The sequence below is a fragment of the Cynoglossus semilaevis genome, chromosome W, assembly GCF_000523025.1.
Source record: "Cynoglossus semilaevis isolate Cse_v1.0 chromosome W, Cse_v1.0, whole genome shotgun sequence".
Classification (NCBI taxonomy): Eukaryota; Metazoa; Chordata; class Actinopteri; order Pleuronectiformes; family Cynoglossidae; genus Cynoglossus; species Cynoglossus semilaevis.
Window position 1 is genome coordinate 3,146,924 of NC_024327.1, and position 11,903 is coordinate 3,158,826.

General features: G+C 39.7%; 1 protein-coding gene across 1 annotated transcript in view; it reads right to left on the bottom strand.

The window, feature by feature from the left end:
- Window positions 1-1,399: 1,399 nt before the first annotated feature.
- The window catches only part of LOC103396963 (MAP kinase-activated protein kinase 5-like), a 14,750-nt gene continuing 4,246 nt past the window's right edge, over window positions 1,400-11,903 (bottom strand). Inside the window, 15 exon segments of the mRNA XM_008335207.3 lie at window positions 1,400-2,470; window positions 2,626-2,730; window positions 3,734-3,779; window positions 3,781-3,850; window positions 3,958-3,966; window positions 3,968-4,083; window positions 4,471-4,591; window positions 4,916-5,103; window positions 5,196-5,276; window positions 5,354-5,449; window positions 5,859-5,948; window positions 6,305-6,413; window positions 6,498-6,595; window positions 7,028-7,103; window positions 11,401-11,474. Coding sequence (XP_008333429.2) covers window positions 2,376-2,470; window positions 2,626-2,730; window positions 3,734-3,779; window positions 3,781-3,850; window positions 3,958-3,966; window positions 3,968-4,083; window positions 4,471-4,591; window positions 4,916-5,103; window positions 5,196-5,276; window positions 5,354-5,449; window positions 5,859-5,948; window positions 6,305-6,413; window positions 6,498-6,595; window positions 7,028-7,103; window positions 11,401-11,474 — 1,374 coding nt within the window. The 3' untranslated portion in view covers window positions 1,400-2,375.

The window sequence follows — 11,903 nt, forward strand, 5'->3', positions numbered from 1 at the left end:
CATGGTTTTAATTGCTTATGGCATTTTGTGTACTTTGTAGACTTTGTCAGCGGAAGCAAACCATGTTGCCTTCAGTATTTAGTGTCGGAGAACCGCAGCCTTCTTTACAACGCCCACAATAGGGCTAAAGCGCCACCTGCTGTAAAACGAATGAAATAATTAGTTCAAGATTCGTTCATTTTACTGTTCGAGAGTCAAAGAATCGAATCAATAAAGAGTCGGTCTTCCCATCACAACATGGACAAATTTAACCTAACCCCATCACTCTGCCTTGGCATTAATCATTGTGTATTTCTGGATTATTAGTATTAGAAACGTGGCCCACAGATTTGACCAAAGTTCAGGTTTGGATTACAACAAATGAGGCTACGAACAATTGTATTTCTGCAGAAAGAACGCTTTGGTTTAATGTTATTCCTGTGGGACCATGTTTTTAAAGAAAGATAATTTATTAAATGTTCTTCAGATCTGACGAGCAGATGAAGCTGATTTGATTCACCCCAGGCCTCCTGAAGAGCAACCACTTCTTCACAGAAGTGTGCACACACTTCCAGTTCTGGTTATTAAAAAAAAAAAAAAATCAAGATTTTAAATCAGGGCTCAACAATTAAGGACCGGAAGATAACCAAAGGTTTCAGCTTTGAAATTACCTAATGTTATCCAAAAAGTAGCTAAAATGATGTAGAGATGATTCATGTAAATCCTTCAAAGGCTAAATTTAGACACAAATTCTTTTACTAACTTTACATGAAGAAATGTTTAAACAGAAACTAAAGCAACTGTAGGTTGAGAGATGGAAGGTTGTCTTTGCATCAGTTACTTGTGTCTAGGTCTGGGAAGCCTTTCTTATTCAGTAAGACATTCATTATAGTGAAAATGACATTTGTAGGTATTCTTCCACATCCATGCTAATACTTCATCTTCCAGAGGCGAGCATTTGTTTTTTCTGTAAAGTAAAAACCTTGGCATCAGAATCCTATTAATTGCATACCTTTTCATTAAAATTAAAATATTAGAATAATTTCATATATGTAAGAAAAGCAGTTAAGTAAACAGGAAAAAATGGCTCCCCGAGAGAACAAAAAAAAAACATTTTTTTACATAAATACACCAAAATAAACACAAAAACAACAGAATTAACAACTAAAACCATTGCATATCTGCTGCACACTCAAATACACCATCGTCAGAGTCCTCAAAGCCAATAAATATTGGATACAAACTTAGCTTTGGACAAAACCCTGCAGCACTGAATTATATTAATGGTTGCTTTTATTTTATTTTAAATGTCAGTACATGTATTAACATTTAACTGTTATCATCATGTTAGGCAGCATGTTCATTAGTCATGTGTTGGCCCGTCATTAGTCATCATACAGTAATGTTCTTTAAACGGATCAATCTTCTTTTGTAAGTCTAGTGTTTCCATGTGCAGTGATGCTGCCCTCTGCCTCTATTTACTTCTTGTTCTCTATTTTTTCTTGCAAGTGTACTTGTAGTTTCAGGGTGTAAATACAAGTTCAGCAATGGAAAAAGACCCAGTAGGTGGCAGTAAAGAACAGAAACAATGAGGTAAAAACCCAGTGGGGAAAAACGAGGGAGCAGGAGCATCAGTAGGGGAAGGGTCAGGATCAGCTCAGTTAATCCTGAGGAGCATTGGGAGAAGACTCACTGTCACTCTTAGTGAATTAAGAGGAAAACTCTAGGTTAAAAACACATGTATTTTCATTATAATGTTTTGAATAAAACAAGAACAATCTACAGCTTTTTATGACATTCTCATCTTGTGGTGTAAAAAAAAAAGATGGAAGTTAACATTTAACATCTTTTTTATCATGAGTATTATTATGTGATCTGAACAAAATCCAGCAAATTGAAGTAAGGTGTTTTGGGACAAAAATAACCCTTCTGAGGCCTCATGAGGTTCATTGCACAGGAAGTTCAGCTCTGGTTTCTCTCTACCCTTTTCTTCAGGGTGAAGGAAGTTTGCACAAACAAAAGTCCAGTATTTGTATCATTTAAACGCATTCTGAGATTCAGAAAGTGTGTGGAAGAACAGCTTTTCAACTTTAAAGCACACAGCCAGGCTGCAAATATAAAATATGTTTTCAATAAATAAAATTATTAGGATTGTTAAAAGAAAAAAAAATAGGGATAAAATAAATTGGGTCTTAGACATACAGCTCATAAAAAATGCCTCACAGAAAAACCCATCATTTGTCCTATTTTCTGCCTTCTTTGCAAAAAAAAAAAAAAATTAACCTTTTCTTTGCAAGTGTCTTTTTCCAAAAAGCATCCTTCACAAATGTGGGTTAAAAAGGGTCAAATATTAGACAATATAAAAAAAGAAGATAGAAAAAAAAATTCAGCATTTGCTAATGAGACTGTTGAAGGTTGGTTTTCTCCTCGATGGCCTGTTTGACTATTTCCGCCAACTTCAAACGATCCACCTTATCTGAAAAGACTCGACCTGCAGAGAGAAATGTGATGTCAAGACCTGGATCAATGAAACAACCAACAACAACCAGACCAGATGTGAAGTGAAAACAACTTTTATCATCGGTCTTCAGTTCTTTGAGACTTTAGGCCACTGCTGAAGAACAAAGAAAGTGTGGTGGTACTGACCGTCCCAGCTGAGTCTCTGCAGACCTTTTCTCAGCAGTTTACAGTCTCGGTTGAACCTCCAGGCTTCGTGCATCACCTCTTTCAGCTTTTCATCCTCATTCTCTCCTGGATAAAGGAAAAGTTCCTCTTAGCTGCTTTGTTTGTCGTTTGTTTCTCACCAGAAATGGCAGAGAATATTTCTTTAGACCTCTGCAGTCACGGATTTAAGGATTTGTATTGTCAGACCAAACATGTGAAACATGAAATGAAGGTGTTAAGATGTTGTAAATACATTTATTCAATCTTTACAATATATTAATTATGTTAAGTTTCCATATCAATTTATACTGTTATTGAATACTGTTATTGTGTGGTACTAAAAGGAAAAGTGTTGAAGACAGGTGTGCATGCTGGTGGATTACATAACAATATGATATGGACAGCACTGAATGGATAGGACAAAGAACCGGCCTGAACTGGGTTCTTTGCCCAAATAAGGAGACCGACGGAAGATCAACAAAAGACAAAGAGAGAAAAACATCCAAACTGAATGGTCTTATCTGAATTGATTAACTACAGCATTTCCACATAGCTCCTATTGGTGGAGAATCCTTGTTTGAAGCAGTCTTTACCAATCAGTGCTCAGAAGTTACGCGAGAACACCACATGACTGTAAAGGGTTAAGGTACTGACCATTGAAGTTTGTGTGTGTAAAAAAACTGTATTTAAGCTTTGAGCACTGAGGAGTTCCTCAGTGCAGTTCTGAATGTAACCATTGTTCTGCACTCCTTGCTGCAAGTAAAACTTTTAAAACTTTGAGATCTCATATTTGATTCTTTATTTGATCAGATCTTTATTTGATCTTTATTTGAAATTCTTTGTGTTGGGAAACTGGGGTATGAACTAACAGCATTTTTTTACAGTCCTATCTAACGGAGGAAGTTTCCTGACAGAAGGAAATGGCAATTCAAGGACCTTGAATATTAAACAAACTACAATAATAAATAAACTGATTTTCATCATCATGAACCCCTAAAAATATTTCTATTCAGTTTTCATATCCATAAATGGACTTCAGTACTGTTTGACAAAATTGTAAGTCGACAAAGTTCACACCGCTTTGACTCACCTGCCTGTGGTAGAATACACTGTGCAATCACATCTCGTAATTTTTTCGAGCGCTACGTTGGAGTCTTCAGCTCCGTTCTCTGAGTCATGGATGAAGATACCGTCACTTGGCTTTGGGCTGTGACGTGGACACCAGATCACATTTTATTTAGTTTCATTTTCTCAAACTCAACCTTTATTTTTAAAAAAGAAAAAGGATTAATTTCAGAAAAAGCATAAGAATACCCTAGTAGTCTTTCTGAGGATTGGGTTGTTGACAGAGTTGAGTGGCTTCAGGGTGATGTTCAGATCCTGGATTCTCATGTTGGCCAGCTGCTCTGCGTGGGCCTGCTGGATACCTGCTACCACAGCCTGAGACAGAAGGACACAAAGGTCAAAGGCTGCACATCTGTCTTCAACACTTTTCCTTTTAGTACAACACAATAACAGCATTCAATAACAGTATAAATTGATATGGAAACTTAACAGAGAAAACTACTAGGGTATTCTTATGCTTTTTCTTAAATTAATCCTATTGTGTTCAATATAGCTTGGCTAAACATCACAAAACAACTGAAGACTCTGGATAAGACCTTTGGTGCCAGACTACTAGTCCAACCTGAAAACAAGCAAAGCATTCGAGCAGACAAGTTTGCTGCTCCTCACGTAAATAGTCTGCAATTCTTTCTGCTACTCCCAATGTGTATGACACAGATAATTCCCTTTCCTCATTTTTCTCATGTGACACAATTTGCTCACTTTGTCCATCATCATCTGGGCAGAAGGCAGCACGTTGTCCATGGCCTCAGTGCAGTTTAGCCCGGGATGAGCCAGGGCTCCTTCAATAGTCAGTCTCTCCTCCGGTTTCACCTTCAGCAGCCTGAAGACGGATGGGCGGGACATTATTGGGAAAAAGAAACTGCAAATCATATGGAGTTGGGTTTAAGACTAATATGAAAGCAAGACAAAAGTGTGGAAATCTACAAATCATCAACACTGGAAAGAAATGACTAATACCAACAATGTGATTTCTGTCATTCAAATGAGCAGCTACTGCTTTTGACCCTATGCTTAGATGCAGTCTGCATTTTGTTGCTGTGTACCTGTGATGAGCAGCAACAATAAATTTGAATCTAATTTCATTCAAACATTTTTGGTTTCTCAATTCCACTGTTTGACTGACGATGACAAACAACAAACTTACTTGCGAACAATATCCTTGGCCATTTCTGAGATCTGACTCCACTCATCTTCAGGGAAGTCGAAGCTTCCCATCATGATCTTCTTCCTCATGTCTTTAGGGATGGTGCGGCTGTGGTGTTTGGAGTAGAACGGAGGGTAGCCACACAACATGACGTAGATGATTACACCCAGAGACCACAGGTCACAGCTCTGATGGAGGAAAAAACAAACAATTAACATCAAAAGTCTGGTGAAAATCTGAGAAACAAGGCTTGAAGGTGTTGCTCGGACATGCGATTCACCTTGTTGTAGGTATAAGGAGTGGGCGAGGTAGGTATGAGTCCAGACTTTTCCTTCTGGTGTCTTCTTTGAGCCTCAAGTACCTAAAGGAAAACTATGATCAAATGTTCATCACGGCACAGACCTCTTTTATTAGCTAATATGTTTGTGTTTGTTTTACCTGAGGTGCTACGTAATAGGGAGTGAACTGAGGCGTCATCAGGTCTCCCTGATCTATTTTGGCAAAGCCAAAGTCACATAACTTCACAGGGGCATCCTGTGGAGGAAAAGCCATAAAAGATATTTCAGTAATTTACTGCAAAACTCTTCACTTTCCTCAAATTTGGCTGCCTTTAATGAGTTTTGCTTGACAGAGTTTCTTATGTGCAATAAATCTGAGATGCCATTAAAGCTGCTGCCAGAGTAAAGATGGATTTAAAAAAAACCTTGCTATAAATGGAGACCAGATACTTCCAAATCTAATTTATCATTTCGACAAGAGTCTGTAAAGGACGAACTCCACTTTGTCTACATTTGTAGTTAAGCCAGTGAAGCTGTTTTGTCTAAACAGCCAGACTTAACAGTTTTCTCTTTGTGACTAATGTACTGAGAAATTCTAGAAAGATTTAGAAGTTGCCGAGGTGCAGACACATCGTTCTTTGTACTACACTGTTATATTCACTTACTAAAGAGTTATCCTTGAAGAGCAGGTTCTCTGGCTTCAAGTCACAATGTGCAATATTTAAGGAGTGACAGTGTTTCAGGGCTTGACTGATCTGCAGGAGGAACAGAAAGAAGTCAGACTTTTCTGAAGGTGGATGTGGTTAAAAGTAGTTTCATCAGCCCACATTTAACTTCATCTCCACTTTGCTTCCTCTTTACTTACTCATATGTTACTGCACAGGTGACATACAGTATATAATATATAATATTTTATAGAGATATAAAACACTAAGAAAAGAACAAAGAATAGAATAGCTATCCATCGTTGGAATAAACAACTGACCTAACAGAACTAACTGTACTAACTTACTTTCTAGATAAAACGGCTGACATTTTAACTTTTTTTTTTCAAAAAGGTCATTCAGGTGACACAAATGCCTATGTCTCTGTCATGTGTGTCATCACTAACCTGTTTGGTGACCTGGCTGGCCATCTTCTCAGTAAAGTGCCTGTGCTGACTGATTCTGTGGAACAGCTCGCCTCCTTTCATCATCTCCATGACGATCAGGAGCCTCGCTCTGTGCATAAACAAGTGACTTTTAAAAATGTTTTTTAAATGCACAAGATGTGTATGATTAATATTCATTAATCGTTTTTTTTACCTTGGACTGGACTCGTGTGGAAACTGGACACTGTTGGCATACACCTCCAAGATTTGCACAATGTTTGGATGATGGGCACACATCATGTGGAGACGCACCTGTGTAGAACATGAGACAGCAGTGGACAAATCCATTTTTTTTTTTAAATCACCCATGTGCTTAACAATAAATGTTGTGAAACCAAACATTTGTGGCCGTGATGACAGCAGCTCAGTGTTCAGAACTCGTGTGAAACCAGTAGATGTTGTTTGTTTTGACTGCATGTGTCACAGCGTAACAGCTACTTACGCTGCTTGATCAAAACAGAAGGCTGTTAACGACACAGGAGGCTGTGAGACAAACTGTTCACTGCAGTGTCATCAAGAAAGAAGCCCAAACAGACAGAAGAAGCACAGCAAGCACACCGACATAGAAATTTGAAAAAAAAAAAAAAAAAACAAGAATGAATATGGACCAACACACAGAGCAAAGCTTATTTCCAAGCAGAGATGACGGGCTTAATTAACAACTGTGGCAGGATTTCCACTCACCTCGTTTCTAGCCTTGGGGCGATCGATGAGGATCTTCAGAGCCAGCTGTTCCTGAGTCAACTTCTTCACACAAACTCTAAACAAGGAACGACAAACAATTGAAACGTGTCAAAGCAGACAATGTACTCAAAACAAGAAACCACCGAAATATCCCACGAGCCAACTGCTATTTTGTGACACTCAATAAGCCAAAATAAGTGAGAAATTCACTTTGCTTAAGTAAATTCTCCTGATGCCTAACAAACCTTTTTTATTCAAATCCAACTTGCTTTTAAGTTGAGTTTAATTAAAAGGAAACAGTCATAGAAATATGTTAGCAACAATGGTATAATTGAACAAGACGACCTCAATGACCTGTGCAATCACCACAAATCAGTTTGTTGTTATTATTTACATGTAGATCCAAGTCTCTGAGAAATGTTTCCAGCATTGGGTTTATTTGATGTTTCTAAGAACTAAAACAGTTCTGAAGGACAGACAGACTGGACCAAGTACTTGAAGTAGGTGGTGAATGTGAACTGGCCCAATGCATATGCTTGTGTTTGAGGAGGTGAATGGTTGCTAACTGCTGCTCGCTGGTCCAGTGATGGACTGTTGACCTGATTAAACTCACCCTAGCTTCTCTTACTGCTCTCAATCTGTGAGAATTAAAAGGTAGTACTTGGAGATTGATTGAAAAAGGAGTATGTTCTTACTAGGGGTGTGCCAATTCCTCGATTATTAGATTAATCTCGATGCGACACGTAACTATTCGATTACGATTCATAAATGTTCAAAAACATTTTTTTTTCATAATAACAAAACGACAGAAACACAACCTGGTGGTGGAAGTCGCGCGTGCCGCCGGGACACCTGAAGGAACGGACCAAAAGAATATGGCGGCAGTTAACTCTGCTACAGTTCGGTTGGGGGATGACAAAAATCCACCGGTTGTTCCTGCTAACCAGCGACCAATAGAAGAAAGATTGTCAAAACTTCCATGCAGCTCTGAAAGGGCGAAACGAATCTCATCGTCCATCGCAACTTTTATCGCTAAGGATTTACGTCGAGACGCGGTCGCTGGAGCCGAGATACAAACTCCCGAAGCGGAAGTACTTTGCCCGGAAAGCAGTTTCCAAACTCTACAATGCGACCAAAACCAAAGTACTGAAATCACTGAAGAAAGTGTGTCCGATAGCTCTAACGTGTAATGTATGGACTTCAGTTGCTGCAAAGTCATATGTCACGGTAACAGTGCACTTAATGAGTGAGACGAGCCCATGCCCTGCCATGATTTAATTCACTGTATTCTTTTATCCATCGACTATGTATTCAAAAACCCAAATTCCAGCTGATGGTGTAGAATATTGTTTTAAAGCAAAATTGAAAACCACTCAGGATTTTGGTTAAAATGTCTTATTTATTTATAAAGGCACTTTATGTTATGTGTTTTACATACAACGTAGAATACATTTCACCAAAGTTGTTTTTTTGTGCTGTTGAATAATATAGTTGAAAAGTATTGTTTTTGACAGTAAATGTTTTGGAAAGGTAACCAGTTAACTGGTTGTGTTGTGACTGATATATGGAAGATCCCCCAGGCCAGGCTCAGCTTCCTGCAGGACCATTCTGATGGTGGGGCTTACCGTCCCATGGGAGGAAGGCATGGAGGCCTGCCAACGAGCGGAAACATGCAAAGTACGCAGACTTGGCAGCAGAATGCAGAGAGGCTGGCTGGAAAACCATCATGCGCCCCATAGAAGTAGGATGCAGGGGCTTCGTCAGGTCCTCAACTGTACGCCTGCTCCGAGCCATGGGATGCACAGGAGCAGGATGCAGGAAAGCCATTAGGGAACTGGCAGAAGAGGCAGAGAAGGGCAGCTTTTGGCTGTGGCTCAGGAGGAAAGAGGTGAGTTGGGGGCCAAACAAAGCGTGACCCATTCACTTCAACAAAAATTTACTAATATTAAACACAATAGGCATAACTAAATAAAAAACTGTAACTCTAGCGCAAAAAAGGCCACCAATCTAAGTTGGGAATCTAGCTACAATCAAGTTAGGAATCTAGTTACAAACCTAATTAATTAAGACACACCCTAAGACACACCCTGGGGCATGATCAACCCCAGCGGGGCCTTCCTAGGGGGAGAGTGTCTAGTGATAATGGCCGAAACACTCGATGACCCCAAGGTCCACTACTGAAGATGTGTCTTACAGTAAGATAGTCAATTTATAAAAAACAACCAACTAATCAGGAAAAGCCATGGTCCAGTAAGCCACCCCATTCCACCCCATCCCTTACCTCAGCCCCTTCCCATACCCTGCAGGTAAGTATAAGGATGATCCCCAATGATTCCCCTGCCACAGCCCTAATCCCCACCCCGTGATCATACCAAGGAAATCACCCTTGAGGTAAGTTGGCACCACTACTGACACTCAGGCACTAGTGGGGCCCAGGGAGGTGTTCAGATGAGCACGCCAGCACAGAGGCACTGGTGAAGGTGCGTCAGGCAGCAATGCCCAGCAGGCAGACCACCAGCCTGTATTTTCATATGTGTATAAGAGCAGCTTTTTGTTGTATAGGCTGCTGCTACAGGTACACTTTTTTCCTGTTGGTTCCATGCTGTTGGATCAATTGGTGATTTCTCATGAATAAAAGATAATGGAGACACATTTGTTTGGTCACCTTAATTAATAAATACTGACAAATATACCCTGTGAAAAAGTATGAAGTAGCCACAAAGTGAGGGATAAAAGATGCATTGATAATAGTTAATATCGTGATAATCATTCAATAATCGAATCGTAGCACCCTGAATTGTAATCGAATCAAATCGTGAGGTCCCTTAGATGGCACACCCCTAGTTTTTACTACATTTCACACTCTGGTGGTGAAATAGAAATATTACCTCCCCACCTTTCCTACATTTAAATCTTCTGACAAGCTCATTTCCGTACGTTTCGCAAGTCCTATGTAAAAATGAGTTTCTGGTTAAAACTGCTAAAACCTCTGCTGGCAAAATAAGCATATAAGTGTAAACGCCACTGATTTTCTTCCTGGCTCGGCATGAGATCAATGTGTTCAAGAATCTCATAGGTACTTCACTCCCAACTGTGAAAGTTTGGTCCAAGGGGCCACTGGAGATCACATTTTACTGTTCACATAACAGTTGCTTCCCTGACACAACAAACCAGGGACAAAAAATTCCAGTGCCAGGACAAATAGAAATATAACCTCCCCACCTTTCCTACATTTAAATCTTCTGACAAGCTAATTTCCTCCTGTTTCCCCTCCTGTGAGCAGCAACAATGCCAATATACACTCTGAAGCGGTAACGTCTGGCCCTTAAACTCAGATTATACTATTAAACTTTATAGTCTCAGAAACATTCAGCAGTTGCCAAAGTTCACGTCAGTGGAAAGCAACGTGTACCTAATGAATCACAGCCAATAACTGAGTGAATTCCAAATTCCAAGTCATTGCCAAGTCAAAGAAATAAACAGATTCAATGAGAAGGAAAACTGTTATAAAAGGATATTTTCGAGTAGTTATGTCTGAAAAGCTGAAGTCAAATTTTCAATATTCCTTTCACCTAAGGCCACGTTGCTAACTTTAGTAAATAACGGGCTGCCACTGCAGACGGAATCTCCTATGAGCTCAGAGAGAGCCAGTGGAACAGCTACAGTACTACTACGGACATTCAGCACTGTTGTGTTGATACAGTACTGATAAGGTCCAGGGACTCACAGAAGAAATTCATATGGAGAGATAACAACAGACAAGTACTCATCACTGAGTCCTGGTCTGGACTTTTTAGAGAGCATATAAACACCAGTGGACTAAACGTTGCCAATTCAGTTTCCAGCACAATTAAATATTTTGATTTGAGTACAAATCCTTTGGATTCACTACGTGAGTTCATTTCAGTTCATGCATAAAATAAACACCAGTTACAGTTCATGGAATTATGTGTTTGAGTTTTGTGATTTCTTTTCTAATATCACTGCCATCGTCTTTGAGTGGAAATGATCTGAGAGGAGACGGCAAAAGGAGGGAGACAGAGGTTTATTGATGACATGGAACCTCAGGCATTCACTAAAATCTTCCGTCTGATTGCTGCTTCTCAGAACATGGTTCGCTTGTTTGCACATTGTTTCACCTAAAGGACATTTCCTGAGTTTTTTCATGGATTATGTGTAGTTATTCAGCAGAAGTAATTATAATGATATCTTTGTATTTCATGTCTTCAAACCAAACTTACTTGTTCTGGTGTTTTTCCAGATTCATCATCTGATTAATCATGATTAATTGTTAATAATCACAATTAATCGTGATTAATCCACAGCTACCCTGTGAATAGTCAGATTGTCTCTGCAGGGACATGTGAACTCACCTGACAGGTCCACTGATCCCAGCCCCTAACTTCTGTGTCCAGTTTATGTTGTACTCGTCCAGAATCGACGACTCCTGTTGAAAACAGAAAACAGTGTTAGATTTCAGTGGTTTTCACATTTGGTTGGGTCTGCAGCAGGAAGATGATAAGACACCAAATGGCTTTCCCGAGCACACACAGTCACATAGTCCCACACATTCAAAGAGAATTTCCCCAAATTCTCTTCACACCAACTTTCTAAAACACCTCTACTCCCTGGAAACAATGGGAGATCTCCCAATCTACCTTCTCACAAGGAACCCCAGAGCCATCCATTCCTTTTGATCTACATCACCACCTGTGGTTGACTGGACTTTATGGCTCGGTCCACTTCCCTTGTGATAACCCCCCACTCAGCAACAAAAGGTTCTTCCAACACTGCTGAATCATGGAACAGCAGTGCCACATAGTGGCGACTGCAGGCATCACATGATACAAGAACAATAATATGATTGGCCACAAGA